The following is an 18,629-nucleotide window of genomic DNA, read 5'->3' on the forward strand; positions in this document are numbered from 1 at the left end:
AGTATAAATGGCCTTTTTAATGTCCAATGATATGGCCACTTGGGTCACAGACTCCGGGCGAGTGTTATATATGAGTTGCAGTAACCAGTGCATCTTCTTTAGTGAATCTTTGGTCATGCATGCTTGCTCTTTCCTTCCTATGTGAACGTTTATATATGAAAAGACCCTCTCAACATTGTCACTTGAGACAGGCAACACCAAAAGAGTCAGTACACAATTTTCTAACTGTGGCCAATGACATAGCTTTCCATGCCAATACTGGTGCACTTGAAGATCATAATTCTCTAGGACATGTTCTGCAACATATGCCTTGAATTGGGCACATATTCCCTCAGTTATTGAAGTGGTCAATATAAAGCAGTACTTTTCAAAGTCCGGAGAAAACTCAGAAGGGATCTAGAACTTGTGCAGAGTACCTCAGTGAGACTTTATTAACTTCAAATGTCATGGTTGGTGAAGGGACATTTCTGTGCATCATTGTAAGCCATTTCCTATGCACTGTAAAAAAAAATCCTGAATTGCTCCTCAACATTTCTTTGCTTACCAAGTGGTAATAATTCTAACATGGAGCATGTTGCAGTGCCAAAGTCACTCAAAGTGTCGCCCAGCCTACTCTCAAGGAGATGTTACAAATCTACACCAATTACGCTGAAAACTTGGTACACAAGAGTGTTTTCAGACTCTAGTATTTTGATTATATCCACTACAGCAGTAATGTTTTCCTTTAAAAACCTAAGCATACAGTAGACAATCAATAAGTGACCAAAGTGACCAAAAAAAGATCATCACATTTCTTGCCTTTGGTAATCAATGAGTATGTCTTTCAACGGGGTTCTACTATGAAAGACATGAGGCTAGATTTGGAGGAATGGGACCTAGTTAAAAGTCTGACAGACATGCTTCGTCCTTTTGAGGTCTTTACGCGTGAAGTCAGCAGGGAGGACTGTACTTTGGGCAAAGTTATCCCATTGTTGTGCATGCTAGAGCACCAACTGAAGGAGGTGTCTTCAACGTTCAGAGATGATACTGAGAAGCAAGCCGCATGTCCGTTGGCGGAGAGCTTATTAACCAGCCTAGTTGACAATGAGAGGTTTAAAAAAATACATACAGATCAACATTACATTTGTGCCACTATTCTGGATCCACGGAACAAAAAGGCAGTGGCCAGCAAAGCATTCATTCCTTTTACTGAAGCAGATGTTTCAAAGTACAAACATTGGCTAGCTCTGTCAGCCACTTGGTTCGAAAAAGAGCAGCAGGAAATTGAAAGACAAGCAGAAGTACTACTGAATCAGCAGGCCATCCGGCGTCAAGGTCCAATTCTGTGGCTGAAGGCAGTCACTTTCCCTCAGAGCCGTTACCTACACAAGCAACCGTATCATCATCCTCACCTGCACCAGGCCCAGCCATAATATTGTCGGAAACGGATTGGATACTTCATCAAGAGTTTGCTTGTTCCAGTGCTGATGCAAAGGCCACAGATGGTACGCAAAGTGGAGCAGCCCTGGATGACCTTGAGTGTATGGTGCAGGCCTATCTGGATGATCCAACAGAGGTCTACATTGATCACAACCCATTGGTGTATTGGTATGGGAAAAGGCCTCACTGGCCACTGATCGCCAAGCTGGCTATAAATTATTTGTCTTGCTCACTCGCAAATGTGTCTTCTGAACGTGTTTTCAGTGCTGCTGGTGCCATTGTAACTTTAAAAAGGACCCGCCTCTCACCCAAAAATGTGGAGAGGTTAACAATGATCAAGATGAATCTGCACTTCATACCACCAGATTACAAAATATGTGAATCCACGCAGGAAGAAGAGGACACCGACTTAGGTGACGGAAATTCTTCTCTGTTAGCTCACCTACTCCTGTCTCAATTCACAGAGTTTGAGGACGACAGTGCTGACACCTAGGTCTGAAACTAACTTCCTTTTTTTTCCATCTTGACTCCTTATTCACTTTTTTTACTCCTGTGTGTCTTTTGTTTTTTTGCAACTTTTACCACAACAAAACTCTAATCACAGCAAATCCATCAGCAGCACTGTCTTCGTCTTATTTCCGTATTGAAGGTGCCACTGTCTGCAATCCTGAAGTTCACAACTTAAGTTCACAACTCAGTCATGCTCCTCTATCCTCCTCCTCCAGACTCCCCTATCCATTTCCCTCAAAGCAGATGGCTGGATTACGCAGAATGAAGAAACTGTCGATTCGTAGACGAGTCCCCTCAAAAGAAGTGGGACTGCAATTACTGACTATATGCTGATTGCTGACAGCTACTTCTGAAATTGACAAGAGAGGCTGCCCTGTAGGCCTCTACTTTAAAAACAAGATGCGGACAAAAAGTGGAACAGGTAATGAATAATGAGATGGCATGCATGGATTGGACAGCACTGGCTGTCTGGCTCTGATAAAAGCAATTGTTGTATGTTGTGCATGAAATGAATCATCATATCTCTTCTGTTATTGTTTAATGTTTTACTCACTAAATGTAACTCAAGTCTACTCTGTTTTTTTACTTTGTTTAATTCAAAGTCTACTTCTACTGCAGGGGCTACTACGTTGCATTTTTTAATATGCAAAATGTCCTTGGACTCACTGTGCGTATAGAATGCGACTGTATGAACAAGATTGAGTTTGCCAATATACCATGATGATGATAATGAGTCTTGATGATCAAAGTTATATAATATCTTTTTTCATTACAGTCACTCACTGGGAGGGATGGATCATCATCGTCGGTTTAGAGAAGAACTATGGCCATTTCGTTAGTGGCAGCAGACAGGTAAACCAGTCAACAACAACTATAGCAGAACTACATGTCTGTCTAGTCGTGGTATGGAGTGGTCGAGACAGTGTAGTGTTGTTATGCCAGAGTCCAGAGAGCAGTTCATGTAAAATAGCGGCTATGTGACTTGCTGCATACAATTAGATATGCTTTGTCTGTCTGTGTCAAAGAGGTATGCAACATCAGGCTGCTTCACTCAGTGATGCTTGCCTTGACCGTCTGCATGGCCCTGGTGTTTTAATATCACTTCCTGTTTTTCCATCAACAAATACAGGCTGGCTTTTACCCTGTGCGATGAGAAAAGCGATTAACTCAGGCTTACCATTAGCGATCCGCAATTCCGCATCCGCCAGGCAGGCAGTGGACAGTGTGTCTGGTCACCAAGATTGATCGACGGAGCATCAGATGGAATGGAGGAGTACCGCGAAGAAGAGGAATGGCTGGATGAATGCAAATTCCCAAATTGAACAGGACAACTACAACATACAGTTACAGTATCCTCTTCACTTCTCCTTATCTTTTAAATAATGTTATTGTTGTGACAAACTTCTATGAGTGTGACTCTGTGCGTTTGTTTGCTCTCTGCTTGAAATTCATCCCTCCAGCTATTTGATAAGTTTCTTTGCTATTTTTCAAACTAATTTAATGTACTAATAAGTGTTTATTCTCTCTGAGGGCAGATAGGCAAGTAAAATTGCGTTATTACTGCAGCCCTGTACTGTCGCATTGTTTCTTCATAGTTTGTAAGTTGTAGTAAGTACTACTTTTCAGTAACCTAACCATCCATTTAGCAAACATCTTCATGCATGCAGTAGTGCATGCACTTCCTTTATGTCCCTTAATAGATTCATGGATATCTTCGTATCCAAAGATTTGTTGTTCTTCATTTGTTGTTTGTCCATGCTGTGTTTTTTTTCTCTCTACACAAAACTTTCCCAAAACCCCCCATTCCCATCCAATTTTCAAACCCTAACCCTCTTCCCCCGGGCTGTGTGGTTTTCATTGAGGTGTGACTAAATGACACCAATAATTCCACACACTTGCTGGGGAGTAAAACGTTCAAGCAACCTCCTCAAGTCAATTTTAAGGCAACTAGATGAATCCTAGGATATTGTAAAACACCAATGAGTATTTTCAAATCAATTCTGAATTTCATGCACACCATCGATTGGATCCATCGTCAAAAGCATCATCATACACATCAAGAAATGTTATGCTGATGTGTCACTGTTCTTGTTGTAGCCATCATCATCCATGCAAATATTTTTTTCCCATACTTATCTTCAGCTTTGCGTAGGCTACATACTGTTCTTTCTAAGACTCATCTCAGGCCACTCAATGTCTATTTCCTTTTTTTTCATATGCTGCCACTGCTAGTGTGATACCACCCCTACTACCACCAAAACAATGGAATGTCTGTCCTGGATGGATTTCATGGGCAACCGTAATCGCCATTTGCCATGCAGCCAGCGCTGTGCCTAGCTCTATTCTCAAACACAAATCACAGGTAAGATAAGCATTTTGGGGAGGTAGAATAATGGGCTAGGACTCGGAGGAGAGGAGAGACTGACAGTAGTACTAGTAAAGTACTAGTAGGGCAATTGAATTCACTAACTCTGTTAGTGGCACTTTTGTACATTTTTGGACGTTTTAGATAATTCATGCTGGTAAGTTTGAGGAAACCAAACGTGCAGTAACCCCCGCCCACCACCCCACAAAATATTATGAACGCGTACACTATGTTGAAGTATTTAAAATATATAATTATATTTCCCCTAACACAAATAAACTATTCAAAAGACCCAACCCACCGCCCTGCCTAACCCCAACAAATGTCCATATGAATGTCCCTCAAAAAGTCCCTCTGAATCCCCAACACCCAATTCCCACCCCCCCAACAGTCTTTAAAAAGGGGGCAAGGGACAGTCACTTCCAGCGGTGTCCTGTGGACAGATGGTCCCGCATCTCTTTGCGGAAGTCCTGGAGCTGGCACTTCATGTTCTCCACTGTGTGCTCCAGGTAGTCCACTCTCCAGAGGAGACGGCGTTGACGTGCCATCCAGGCTCTTGGGGGGAGCTGCTGTTTTTGTTGCAGCTCCGCGGCGGCGGGGGGAGGCTGGTGGACCACAATGCCGTACCACTGGAGGCTGATGGCTGGTGGCCCCGGGAGCACTGGAGGAGGATGCAGTTGTTGCCGGCTCCTCCTCCTGTTCCCGAGCCCACAGCCGCCGATATTCAGCACAAATGGCCTCCAGCTTCCGGGCCCTGGCCCGGACAGCCATCTCCTTCCTGCTGAGCTTTTGTGGAGCATCTATATGAAGAAAGAAAGAAAAATACGGTAACCAATACTCTTTAACATTAACACAAAATATTTCAACAGAAAGTTGTCTCACAGTAACACTAGCAACTTGCAAGCACAGTATAACATTTTGGCATGTATCTTTTCGACATCTTTGTAGGCCTGTAACATTAGTGGGAGTTTCAGGAATTCTACTAGCAGCACTATGGACTCACTACATAGTCAGAGAGTCAGAGAACACCAGTATTCTTCTTTTTTTCCTCTCGTTTTGCAAAAGAAATTACTTGTATGTGAACTTGCGGTAGCCGGCATAATGCCAGCTCAGTTAGCTTGCACCCAAGAAAAACAGACACAAGCCATGATGACGCAGACTCGCATTATTTTAAGCAGTACATGCAGGTGGGAAAGGAAAGCTCTTACTTTTCTATAGGGGTGGCACTGGCCATACTCGGTTACATCAAGGGCTACTGAAGATTATTCATTTCTGATCATATATCCAGCCGATCACATGGTCTTTGCTTATATGATGGAGAACTTTAGGTGCTTTGTTTTGATAGATTGAGCTATATACTAAACCTATGTCATACTGTCATATGTCATATATATTTTTTGTATAAATTTAATTGATAGTATCATTCTATTGCTGTATATGTACCTACCTCATAGTACTGTGAAAGTTTACTATAACAATGCTTGTCTATAACTACCTCATGTAATGTGAAGCGCTCTGATACCCAAGGGTCATGTTCGCGCTATAGAAAACTCTTAAAATAAAATAAAATAAAATAAAATAAATTAAATAAATAAACAACAGCAATAGTCCACCCATGATTGACACAGCTGAAAGAAAATTATTAACATAGGGAGTGAGTGTGGTACCCATAATTGCCGGAGGAAGGGACTTGAATAGATATAATGTGAACTATACAATACATACACAATATATGCTGTGCTTGCAAAGTAAACTACTGAACTGTTAGTCAAGGGAGTATTTCTGAACAATCACAACTTCTAGTATTCGGATTTCTTCTGTTTTGCTATTCTGGCACGGACATGCTGTTCAAAGTAACACTCTTCATCCACTGAACGTCTGCTCTACATACACCTCTGCTATCTATGAGGAAGAAGATACCATCAAGGCTTCCAAAGTAAACGTCTATCATTCTTCTTAATGTCTCAACTGTACCAACTTTACTTTTTATCAACAAGCAACTAACACGCATTTTATTTTATTTGGTAAACCACTGTCTTGACTTGCATTTGAGTTTCACCCAAATGATATATTGCAATGCACACCACACATGCATTATCTGATTCACCCACACAGGCAGTTATCTTTTCTTTCTCCTCCAACCACCCTTGCTTCAAGCAGCCATGCATCTGATTCCTTCCTATCAGCCACCTCTGCATGCATTCAAAAACACGTATCATTCTTTACAGTCATAAATGCTACAACTCGCTCGTCCTTCCTTACACCCTTCTTTCCCTTTTAGTTCATCACATCCCTCAAGTTCATCTGATCTGACTTGGCTTCACAATAAAAGTTTCACAGCTGAGTTGAAGTCAAATAGAGGGGGCCATTGCTTACTCAAGAACTTCCGGTGCTAATGCTATTGCTAAGTCAAGGGTGACTGTCTTCTCCGTGATTGGCAAAAATGTAGTTCTAAATTAGTAACTGTTCTTAACAGTTCAGTGTACTTGTACTAGTGTACTGTCTACTGTACAGTACATCATACACCCCTTTGCAAGCCTATTCTAAAATGTCAATAAGTAAGGAGTATAATAACTTACCACCATCTGCCGCTGCTGAGCCATCCCTCACAGCAGCTCCTCCTGGTGGCACTTGTGGCACCGCCGCATCAGTCCCTGGAGTGGACGCCTCCGCGCTGCTGGTCCCGGCACTGGTGGTGGGAGGTGCTGCATCCGATGTTGTGATGACGCCTAGAAAAACATGTCATATTTTTAGATGCCATACACCACCCCCTATTTCGTCTCGTAATGGATGAAAATGTTAATACATAAACAATTTTTAATTATTGGGACTGAAAAAAAGTCACAGTTTTGTGGAGGGTGTTAACTTTTTATATGCTTAGCCATAACATGCAACACTTTTTGGCACAACTGATCAATGCTTGCTTTTTAACGTGCACCATTTTTCTAATTACGGACAGAAGATTCCATTGCCCTTCTGCCAACAAGAGCTTTTAAATTTTCACTACCTACTCACCAGTACTTGAAGTTCAAACAAGGTGAGGGATCCCACACAGTTACTATAATAATTAGATGTGTTAAGTTGAAGTATATTCTAGGGAAGGGTGTTTAAACTTTAACGTCATCTATCACCACTGCTCGCTGGGAATAAGTTGATACAGCGCTACTAAAAATAAATAATTTTTTTTATTTCTTATTTGAAAATAAAACTTTAAAACTAACAAACACTGTGTGTTTTTTGTTCACGAGTGAGTGAGCGGAAGGGTTTGCAGTTGCACTACTGCACTTTGCAAGCATGCTTCCGTGACTCTGATAGTTCGGGACTCGTAGTCTTCTTCTGTTCTTCTGGGTCGTATAATTATTCATTGGTCAGACACACTAGATAGTTGGTCAGGGGATCGGGGGTTCAACTTCTGTTCTGACTGAAGTATGTGGAAAGTCAAACTGCACCTATCATCAACAATGTTATATTTCTCTTGTTCATATGTTTGTATGTGCATAATAGTCCCTGAAACACTAGCGGTATGGTATGTGCTCCTATCAAATCAAAAAGACAACTACTAGCTTATTCTTGGTGGACATTGACATTTTGTTGTTGGGAATTGTCAAAGCACTAACACATTAAGAAGACTGGAATAGACAGCAAGGGCAACCCAGAGGACTGCACTCAGTGCCTAGAGGTATTGCTGGATCTGAGTTTTGTTTAACAGCAAGCTTAGCTACCTACACAGACCGACTCATAATAATAGTAAATAGTAGTAGCACAGAGAGTGATAGTAGAGGCAGGATAAGAATGTCGAAACAGTCTACAAGAAGATCAAAGACTATTTTGTAAAAATAGAATTAGGAAACAGTTTGGAATGAATAGGTGCTGTAAAAGTTAGGGAAGTATAATTATTAATATTAACAACAGAACAACTTACTGGGGCCAGCAGAAGAGCCTGCAGAGGACCAATCCTGCCCACCTTGTTCCGCAGGCATCTCTGTCGTGGTTTTCTTGCCCCTGGGAGGTGCTGATGATCATGAAATAAACAGAAACATGGATGATTGTTTTTTGAAATATTTGATTTCTTTGACCACAATCTAAAATTATCTCTGGGAAACAAATTACCAACAATTGCACTACATGTATTGACCTATCTGATCTGGTCAACTAGGATAGATAGTACATTATTGCTGGATTCGCAGACCGTCTACTTGGAAAGTATGTAAATCACTAACTAAACCAACAACAAAAAGGTTCTACTACGACTGCCAGCACTCAGCAGCACGCGACGTGACAGACACAGTCCGTCAATATGATTGCAGACCACTAAAAAATGTCCTACTACTAAATAACAAGTCATAATAAGGCCTCGAATAAGATAGAGGGGGGAGCACTTGAGGACCCCCTGGTTTTCTCTAGAGAGGCACTCCCATCAGAGGTGGAGATGGTGGCATCGACCTATACAAGTTGGATCAAAAAGGCCTGTGCCACCCTCGCCCCACCTAAACTCTGCCTCCCTGCCAGGTCCCAGCCACCAGCTCCCTGGTTTTCGGAGGCACTTAGAAAACAGAAACTAGGTTGTAAAAGACTGGAAAGGGTTTGGTGCAAAGACTATAAGGAAACCAATAAAAGACTACTTAAACAAAGCCTGCTACTATATAATAAAATGGTGGTTATGGCGAAACAAGACTATTTCACTGACCGTATTAACCTGGTCAAGAACTCGGCGAAGGAATTGTTTAAAACAGTTTCCTGTTTGGCTGCCCCTATACCTGCAGTCACACCCGCTAGCCCCTAGCTGTGTGAGGAGTTAGCCAAATTCTTCTCAGATAAAGAAGAGGCCATCTTCAAGGCCTTTGCTGGCTTAGACATGCTGAATTGTCCGGCGAATATACCGGATAACACAGCCGAGCTTACTTCAGGGGAAAACCTGGAGTGCTTTTCCCCGGTGAAAGTTGAAGAGATAATGGACTTCCTTCAAGTGGCAAAATCAGGCTCCCCATTAGATCCATGCCCGGTGGCTGTGCTCAAGCTTGCTCCAGCCCCGATAGTTACATCTTTGCTTGCCTTGTTTAACAATATGTTCAGGACAGGAGACTTTCCATCCTGCTGGAAACTAACCTCTATTCTTCCTCTACTAAAAAAATCAAACCTGGACATTAGGAAGCCTAATAACTACAGCTAAAATAATAGAAAAGGTTATGAACATCCAACTTAGCTCTTTCCTTACGGCTACGCGGGCTCTGGACCCGTCTCAACACGGTTTTAGAGCCAGCCATAGCACAGAATCAGCGCTAATTAAAACAAAAGAGGAGATCAGAGCAGTAAACCGATGCTGGGGGCAGAGCTGCGCTTGTGCTTTTAGACCTTTCCGGGGCCTTCGATAGGGTCCACCATGTGATATTGTTGGACCGTTTGAAGGCATGTGGGGTACAAGGAAAAGCAGTTAACATTCTAAAAGCTTTCCTCTCCAACAGAGTTCAGAGTGTGGCGCTGGGCGAAAACGAATCTAAACCTTTCGTTCTACCCTGTGGGGTCCCTCAGGGTTTGTCCCTGAGCCCAAAGCTGTTCAATATTTACGTCAGCTCACTGGCCCCAGTAGTTCGGGCATTTGGCTTTGAACTTACCTCATACGCCGATGACACCCAGATTGTGGTGTCATTGTTACCAGGTAAGGAGGAAAGAGTAGCCAAACAATTTCAGGATTGCATGCTGGCGGTGGGAAACTGGATGGCCGTAAAGTGCCTTAAACTGAACTCGGCTAAAACGGAAGTTTGTGGAGTGGTGTGGCTCACTGGTTAGAGGCTGCAGACCTGTAAGCAGAGAACGGCCCGGGACCAGGGTTCAATTCCCGACGCGGCAGGGTCTTGGACCAGGGTCAACGGACCCGATAATTCTCGCCTCAGTGCCTACTCTAACCAGGGAACACACTCGGCAACTCTGGGCATTAAGCTTGCCTCATCTCTACAACGGCCCCCCACAGACGCCGGGGATGCCTGGTTTCACCCTGGAGATACCCAGAAAGGGACCATCTCACAGGGAAAACCAGGACGGGTTCCCCAGCGGTCTACAGCGCCAGGACACTCGGGTAGAGTAACAGTGCGCTTTACAAGTATCTTTTAATAGTGTTTGGCTCAAATGTTAACTTTTGGAGTCCAAACTAGTGGCCTGAGGGGATGGGCAATGTTCCTACCCCTGTGTCTAAAGTCAAGAACTTAGGGGTGCTGATCGATGATCAGCTTACCTTTCGACCTCAGGTTAATCCGCTGTCCTCCTCCATTTCCTTCCTGCTCAAAACAATTCGAAAGATTCTGCATTTTCTTCCAGTAAGTGGTAAAAAAATAGTTGTTGCCACTCTGGTACTTTCGCGGCTGGATTATTGTAACAGTCTGTTTCTTAACGCCCAACAGGGCATATTGAACAAAATGCAGGTTTTGCAAAATGCTGCAGCAGGGCTCATTAAGGGCTTCCATTTCTCAGGGGTTAGTTAAACTTCACTGACTCCCGGTGTGAAAGCGGATCTTGTTTAAAGCGCTGTACCTGGTATTTAAGGCCTTACGAGGCCTAGGCCCATCCTTCCTCTGGCAGTATTTTCATTGGTATCATCCGACAAGGTACTTTAGATCCGCTGACGCAGGGCTGATGTTGTACCTCGCATCAGGAAAGCGCACTGGGGAGGTGGAAGCTTTGTGCTGGGAGCAGCCAAGGCCTGGAATGCCCTGCCCCAGGCTCTTAGAAAGATGACGGATCTTATGGCCTTTAGGAGAGGTCTTAAGACCTGGCTGTTCAGTAATTAATCATTCCACGGTTTGTGCCTATGGAGTTTTACAGAGCGCCAGGATACCTACGGGTAACAGTGCACTGTACAAATGTCAAAAATAAATAAATAAAAATAAATAATATACTCAACCTATCAATCCACCACTATCTCTTCTTAGAGGCAGCAGGAGTACAAAGGAAGGACTAGACTTGAGTCTCTAGTCTCTAGTCTCTCTAGCATTACACAGTTCTGTAAAGTACTACACCCATACATAATCAATCAGGCCAAATGAGCACAAAGTTGCAAACAAGTAAGCATAGTAGCAACGCCACTGAGCAGGTGAGCACCTGCAATCACAGAAGCTATTTAAACATTAATTTACTTGCAACGTAATTGAATCGGCAGCATTCTTGCTCTTCGGGAAAAACATATATTAGCAATATAACACAGAGCAGAAGAAAACAAAGTAGGTATTAAATAGCTACTCACCAAGGCCATGGATCTCTATGCCTAGCAGGTGGAGCAGGTCCTGCTCCCGGTCAAGGACGTCCGACCACCGGTGCGTCGCCTGGTTGTAGGTGCGCCGGACCCCCGACTCCATAAACAAGGCCCAGCACACCTTAGCCCAGAGCTGGCGACGCTCCCGGACCCCATACCATGAACCGGGCCTGCCCCCTGCTGCGGCGGTCTTCGGGAGGTGCCGCTGCACATAAAAGATAAGTGAGGCCCCCTCCACCGCACTAAAGATCTCCCTGGCTTGGGTATCCTCCGCCCTTAAGCGCCCGCAAGGGAGCCGGCTACGGGGTGCGAGACCCTTCCCCTTAGACTTGCCGGCTCCCTTTGCCATGCTCCTGGGTGAAACAAGAAAAGAATAGGGGGGAAAAGTAAGTAAAAGAAAAGAGAGAGCTAAACAAAAAAAGTAGTTAACACCCGCTCGGCACCTAGCGATTCCTCCTACTGGATCACGGGGTCCACGGGGTCCAGTAGATAGAATCGCTAGGTGCCGAGCGGGTGTTTGGCGTTGCGGGCGGTGTGCCATTGTCGCCTCCACCCCCCTCCTGAGACCCATGGGGTGTGGATCTTTTAAATAACAAACCACAGGTTCCTCAAATTCTGAAGGAACACCCACTTTTTCAGGTTTGTTTCTTTTTGCACATATTTTACACTGAATTTTAACTTTCACGTCCTCTGGTAAGGGTGGGCCTTAGCGCGCCCACACCACCGAGGTACACTGTTACATGGTCCTGATGAAAGCCCTGTAAAATCTACACATAAATGGGCAGAAACATGTCGACCCCACTCTAAGTGGAAATACCCAACACACTAGTTGGTAAATTTCCCAACACATATATATTTTTAACTAATGCCTGGCTGACCACAGAATAAAGTCTTTGTCTGGTACAGCTCTGTGGCATTTTTTAATTCACTTATTTTTCACACTATTGTCACGAAAAACCAGCTCCGCAGTAACCTGGCGTTGTAGCACACCAGGGAGGCATTCGGCTTCTCCTGGTGGGCCCGATGATGAAGCATGTCACCACCCAGGGTGGTGAGTGAGGGCTTCCAGAAAAATCCCTAAATGACTCCCAATGTGAACCTTTAGGTTGATTCCAACTTTCTCAAATACTGTGCCTAGCTATATTTTCTTCTGATTACACTCTTTTATTGTTTGATATAATTATCTGGGGGCCTGAGAGTGTCCTGTCTCTTCCCTCCCTCTCTAGTTGTTCTATTTTTTTTTTTTTTTAAGATGTACAAGACAACACCCTCAGATCGCCACAGAACCCCCATCACTACGCACCACAACAACCTGAAACTCCAGGCCCACATTCCTTATCCATCACCTACCCCCCCAACCTTTCAGCCAATGCCACCAAAATCTTTTAAGCACAAACTACTCAAGCAACACCCTGAAACACTCATAGCATCCAAAACACTTGGAAATGAAAAACAAAAACAGATCTAATGTTCTACATTACCCACCATGCCAAATGGAGAAAGAACCTAGCAAGCCACCTTTGAGTTACTAATGCCCCACGGCAAAAAACTGCTTGCCTCTAATTCACACGCCTTCAAAGGCAATGCCACCATAACACTATACAGAAATGGCAAAGTCAAGGTCCAAGCCAATGACTTCGACTTGTGTCAGTTTTAGCACATCTTCACTAAAATATGCAGTTCCATTTCTAATCCCTCCAACCATCCAACCACTACCCAACCCATCCCCCCAGAAATGAACGCAAGGTATACCTCTCTCAAAAATACCAGCTAAACCACCCTCACTGCACACCTTAGATTTATACTCTACCCGTGTGCTAGATGCCCCGACACACCTTACCGCTACCCATCTCAACTCCACCCCCTCTCTCACGACACCACCCTATCTCTCCCCCTCACGCCACTGAACACACTATCCCGGTACTACCCACCTCCGATAACTAACATACGCAGAACCACCACCGAAACCATGACCAAACTAGTCTAAAGATACATGATAAACACACTCCCAACAATTGCGATTCTCCTATTAACATGACTAGAGAATCTGGATTTCATTAAAGACACGGAGGCTAGCATTATGCATATAACTTTTAATGCAACTCCAAACAGCCGCATATGTCACAAAGCAATAGTTCCAATGGAACATTCTTAACAAAACAATTCTAGTAAGGACCAAGGAAACAGCCTCTTTTAAATAAGGAGTGAAGGAGAAAAGGAAATGTCCCAATGAGAAACTTCAACGATGAGACTTCATAAAATCAAGGTAGATGGAGGACAAGCGAAATCTCCAGGATCCGAAGAGAAATAATCAGGAACCTGAGTTCATGAGAGGTTATCTGAAAAGAAAAGAAGTGTATATATTTCCAGAAATATAAAGAAAGATTAATCCTGATAAGGAAAAATAATAATTCAAGAAAGGTATTTCGTTCATTAAAATATGATAGATTTTATCAGTTTACAGAAGTAATCAGTAAGCAAAAGAACAATCATCAACCACCCAGGGAAGGGTGGGAGGAATAATGCTAGCCTCCGTGTCTTTAATGAAATCCAGATTCTCTAGTCATGTTAATAGGAGAATCGCAATTTCATTACAAGACCGGAGGCTACCATTATGCATGTTGGAAGCCATGTAAGACAACATCAGACATATGAGTGATTGGTTTGCAATAATGATGAGCAAAGGTTCTAGAATTTGACCAATCAGCAGCTTTAAGAATATCATCCAACTTACCTCCTGACCAAAAGGGCTTACTGGCCATAGCACCTCTGATAGATTGTGGTTTGAAGATATTAAGATCAACACCAGCAAAATTCATAGCAATCTTTACCCATCTTGCAATAGAGGCAGAGGAGATATCCTTATGAGGTTTACCAAAGGATATAAGTAATTGATTAACACCAGAAGGGCAAATATCATGCATTCTTGAATCATATTGTTTCATACAATCTACAACACAAAGTTTTTTACAAATATCAAAACGAGGCTAGAAAATAGAATCAGACATAGTTTTAGTCCTTCTGTGGAGTTCAAATTTAACACCAAACATATCATAAGACCTATAGGAAATATCTAGAGCTTTAACATCAGAAACTCTACGACATGAAATTAGACAAAGAAGGGTAGCTAGTTTGATAGAAACGTTCTTTCTGTTCAGAAGTGAGTTATCCTCCAACTACAGAAAAGGTCAAGAATTAATTCAACTTCCCTTAGAGATTGATATCTAGGTTTTGGAGGTCTTCTAAGTCTTATACTTTTAAGGATTCTACAAATAATAGGATTTTTACCTACCGTCCTATTGTTGACCAAGGAATTACCAGCAGAAATAGCTGATCTATAGCAATTGATAGATCTATAACTTAGACCTCTATCAAATTGTTCTCCAAGGAAATTAACTATATCAACGATAGGTGCTTCCACGGGATCCAAGTCCCTCTCCAAGCACCAACGTAACCACACTTTCCAAATGTTGTTATACCGTTAGTGTGTTCCCGGGGCCCAAGATTCTCCCAGGAGAGTTGAAGCAGTCGACGAAAGTCTTGAGAGATCATTGGATCTCCTGACACTCTCCAGGCAAGAAGGTTCAACTTCCCTGTTTGAACAAGAGGATGAATAAGACCGTCTACGTCGGTGAGAAGGTCATTGAGAAAAGGAATTAGGAAAGGAGGATCGTAGGACATCTCCAGAGTAGTTGGGAACCAGGCTTGGGACGGCCAAAAGGGAGTTATCAGGACAATGGAAGCTTGTTGATGTCTTATTTTCTGGAGGACCCTGTGAATCATTGCAAAGGGAGGGAAGGCATAAGCGTTGACTCCGACCCACGATTGGAGAAAAGCATTGACTGCTAGAGCACCCGGGTCGGGCATCCAGCTGTAATAAGGTTCCATTTGAAAGGTTAACCTGCTCGCAAAAAGGTCTATTTGGAAGGGACCCCAAAAGTAATTGAGGGAATTGAATACTAAGGTGTTCAGTTTCCAATCGGAATGATCCAAGAGGAATCTTGAGTTCCAATCTGCAGAGAGGTTGGATTCCCCTGGAAGATATTCTGCTCTTAGATAAATTTTGTGTTCTAGACAAAAGATCCAAAGTTTTTTGGCTAAATTTGACAAGTCTTCCGACTTTGTTCCACCCAGGCGGTTTATGTAGGCAACAGCGGACATATTATCCATTTTTAAAACAACTGATCTTCCTTGAAGAGAGTGTTTGAAGCTCATTAGAGCATAAAGGCCTGCAGTTAATTCTACATAGTTTATATGGTGAGAAGACTCCTCTTGAGACCAAACTCCACCAGTATTTCGATCTAGGAGACAGGCACCCCAGCCATGAAGGCTGGCATCTGATTCCAAAATAAAATCTGGTGTTGAGCCAAATATTGCTCTGCCATCCGTACCAGAGACATGATCTTAAAGCTTTTCCCTTTATCCTTTGAAGGGCTCAATAATTTAGAGGGCCCGGAAAGATAGCCTGAATGGAGGACGAGAGAAGACCTAGAAGTCTGGCTAGTTCTCTTAAGGAAAGATTTTGATGTTTGAGGACATGTCTTATCTCTTTTTTGATTTTGGAAATCTTCTTCTGAGGAAGAAGGAGAAGACAATTGGTGGTGTCTACGGTGGAACCTAGGAATTCCATGGACATTGAGGGGGACAGTATTGATTTTTCTTTGTTTACAATAAATCCCAGGTTTTCTAAAAGATCCATAACAGTTTTGAGATCTTGAAGAATTTGAGTATAATCTTGGGACATAATAAGGATATCGTCTAGATATATAATCATATGAGTACCCTTCTCTCCTAGAGATGAAGCGACTGCTCTCATTATTTTGGTGAAACACCAAGGGGCTGATGACAGTCCGAAGGGGAGAGCTTGGAATTGATAAAGTCGATTCTTCCAAATAAATTGTAGGAAGGGTTGGTCTTTCATGGCCATAGGGATGGTAAAATAGGCGTCTTTGAGATCTAGTTTGACCAACCAGTCTCCTTCTAATAAGAGATCTCTCAGAAGATGGATACCTTCCATCTTGAAATGTCTGTAAACAAGATATTTGTTGAGTTCCCTGAGATTTATGACGGGTCTCCAACCTTTGTCCTTCTTTTCTACCAGAAAAAGAGTACTTACAAATCTCAGAGTTTCCATAATGACCTCTATGATTGCGCCTTTGAGGAGCATAGAAGAGATCTCCTCTTCTATAATCTTTTCTTGATCCTGAGAGAGAGACATTACTCTTGGGAAAGAAACTTGAATCGGAGTGTCTATGAAATCTATTGTAAAACCAGTAACAGTGTTCAGAACCCAAGGGTCTTGAGTAATTAGTTTCCAATCCTGGAGAAAGAATTTTAGTCTGCCTCCCACTTTTGTGGGAGGGGAAAAAGGAATCAAAGGATTCAAAGGACTTACTTTGTGGGTTGGTGTCGTTAGATCCCCTTCTTGGTCTCGAACCTCTCGAACGGAAGCCTCTTCCTCTTGAAGGGTAAAATTGAGTTTGGTAGGAAGACTGGTAGTCGCCTCTTGCATTATAACCTCTGAATCTACCGAAGGGCCTACGATTAAAGCGGCCGAAAGATTGGCCCCTTCTTCTGGCCCTGCCAAAAAGGTTATTGTTGTTGACATTGAAAACCTTTTTCATACTTTGGTGAGCTTTATCCAGGGCAGTAAAGGTGGACACGTATTTACCTAATGTTTTGATTAGGTCTTCGCCAAAAAGAAGGCCTTTAGGATTAAGTGAAGGCTCTTTATCGGCTAAGTCAGACAACTTCGGGCTAATCTTAGTCAGAACGACTCTCCTTCTTTCAGAGTTGAGACTAGCATTAGCGTTTCCTAAAAGAACTAGTGCCCTTTGACTCCAACCACGTATAAGGTTAGTGTCTAGTGGGGAACCGTTGATATGACTATTTTGAGCGGCATCGATAATTTTAGTGAGGGGACCTAAAATATCAAGAAGTCTGTCTTGACAGATTTTAAGGGATCTATCCATACCTTTTCTTGGATCCCTACCGAGCTTGAAAAGATATTTTATCAGTTTGGGATCAAGGTTAGGAGTTTGGCAGACTTTACCTTCGATAGAAGGTCTCGAACATTCAGCTCGTAAGAATGCCGAGCGCTTAGTTAGATCCTGTCTCCTGAGGCGAAAAGCCGGGAGTTGCTTGATTTGATATTTTAAAACTGGTGTCCTGTCCTATATTGTGTTTTTAAACCCTGTACTGTGTGATTTTAAACTTTGTACTTTGTGTTTATTAACTGACACTCTGGCACTTTAAGGTGACGTGCAGCGGACCTAGCGCTGCCACGTGACACCCTCGACCGGCTCCACTCGCCGCTGGCCACGCCCACTTCTGGCCACGCCCCCTTCCCGCCCTATTAGTAGCGCTGAATACCGAGCGCTTAGTTAGATCCTGTCTCCTGAGGCGAAAAGCCGGGAGTTGCTTGATTTGATATTTTAAAACTGGTGTCCTGTCCTATATTGTGTTTTTAAACCCTGTACTGTGTGATTTTAAACTTTGTACTTTGTGTTTATTAACTGACACTCTGGCACTTTAAGGTGACGTGCAGCAGACCTAGCGCTGCCACGTGACACCCTCGACCGGCTCCACTCGCCGCTGGCCACGCCCACTTCTGGCCACGCCCCCTTCCCGCCCTAAACGGTCCACTATTTAAATGTGCATTTCTAGAACGCGCAGCGGACGTGCGCAGCGGGCGCGCCGTTTGCGCGCCGAAGGCGCGCCTAAGGCAAGCCCGTCTGCGCCCGTCCGCGACCAGATCGCGGCCGGGGCCAGACATGCTGCCGGTAGCGAAGAACAAGGTGGAAGGATAGCGTGGTCGGGTGAGGACCTCAAGGCGCTCGATCCCCCATCCAAATGCTGCCCCCATTATATTGACCCTTTGACCCTCGAACTCCCTCAGACCTGTAACAACTGTGGGATAGCTATTGGCAGTGATGCCTCTGTGATATCCCCTAAGCCCAAATCCCTATTTCTAACAAACCTAAGGGCGGGCCTTCTTAACTGTAGATCCTTAGCCAAACACGCAGATGATGTCTGGCTTTTACTTGAAGAACAGGAATGGGATATATTGTTTCTAACTGAAACTTGGATCAA

At 43.4% G+C, this 18,629-nt stretch overlaps 1 protein-coding gene across 1 annotated transcript; it reads right to left on the bottom strand.

The window, feature by feature from the left end:
* Positions 1-4,571: 4,571 nt before the first annotated feature.
* Positions 4,572-11,855, bottom strand: LOC144762046 (uncharacterized). The gene is made up of 4 exons (XM_078647197.1): positions 11,529-11,855; positions 8,217-8,306; positions 6,874-7,023; positions 4,572-5,094 (listed from the first exon to the last, which is right to left on the bottom strand). The coding sequence occupies exons 1-4, from the start codon at positions 11,638-11,640 to the stop codon at positions 4,604-4,606; spliced, it is 843 nt and encodes a 280-aa protein (XP_078503323.1). The 5' UTR covers positions 11,641-11,855; the 3' UTR covers positions 4,572-4,603.
* Between the last annotated feature and the right edge of the window lie 6,774 nt (positions 11,856-18,629).

This window comes from Lissotriton helveticus, chromosome 6, assembly GCF_964261635.1.
Source record: "Lissotriton helveticus chromosome 6, aLisHel1.1, whole genome shotgun sequence".
Classification (NCBI taxonomy): domain Eukaryota; kingdom Metazoa; phylum Chordata; class Amphibia; order Caudata; family Salamandridae; genus Lissotriton; species Lissotriton helveticus.

What these genes read in the sequence shown, in the direction of transcription:
- LOC144762046 (XM_078647197.1), bottom strand. Translation starts at nt 11,640, where the DNA reads ATGGAGTCGGGGGTCCGGCGCACCTACAACCAGGCGACGCACCGGTGG. An exon ending in CATAGAGATCCATGGCCTTG is followed by an intron (nt 8,307 to 11,528) that starts GTGAGTAGCTAT and finishes CATGATCATCAG; the next exon opens with CACCTCCCAGGGGCAAGAAA. An exon ending in CTCAGCAGCGGCAGATGGTG is followed by an intron (nt 5,095 to 6,873) that starts GTAAGTTATTAT and finishes TTCTTCATATAG; the next exon opens with ATGCTCCACAAAAGCTCAGC.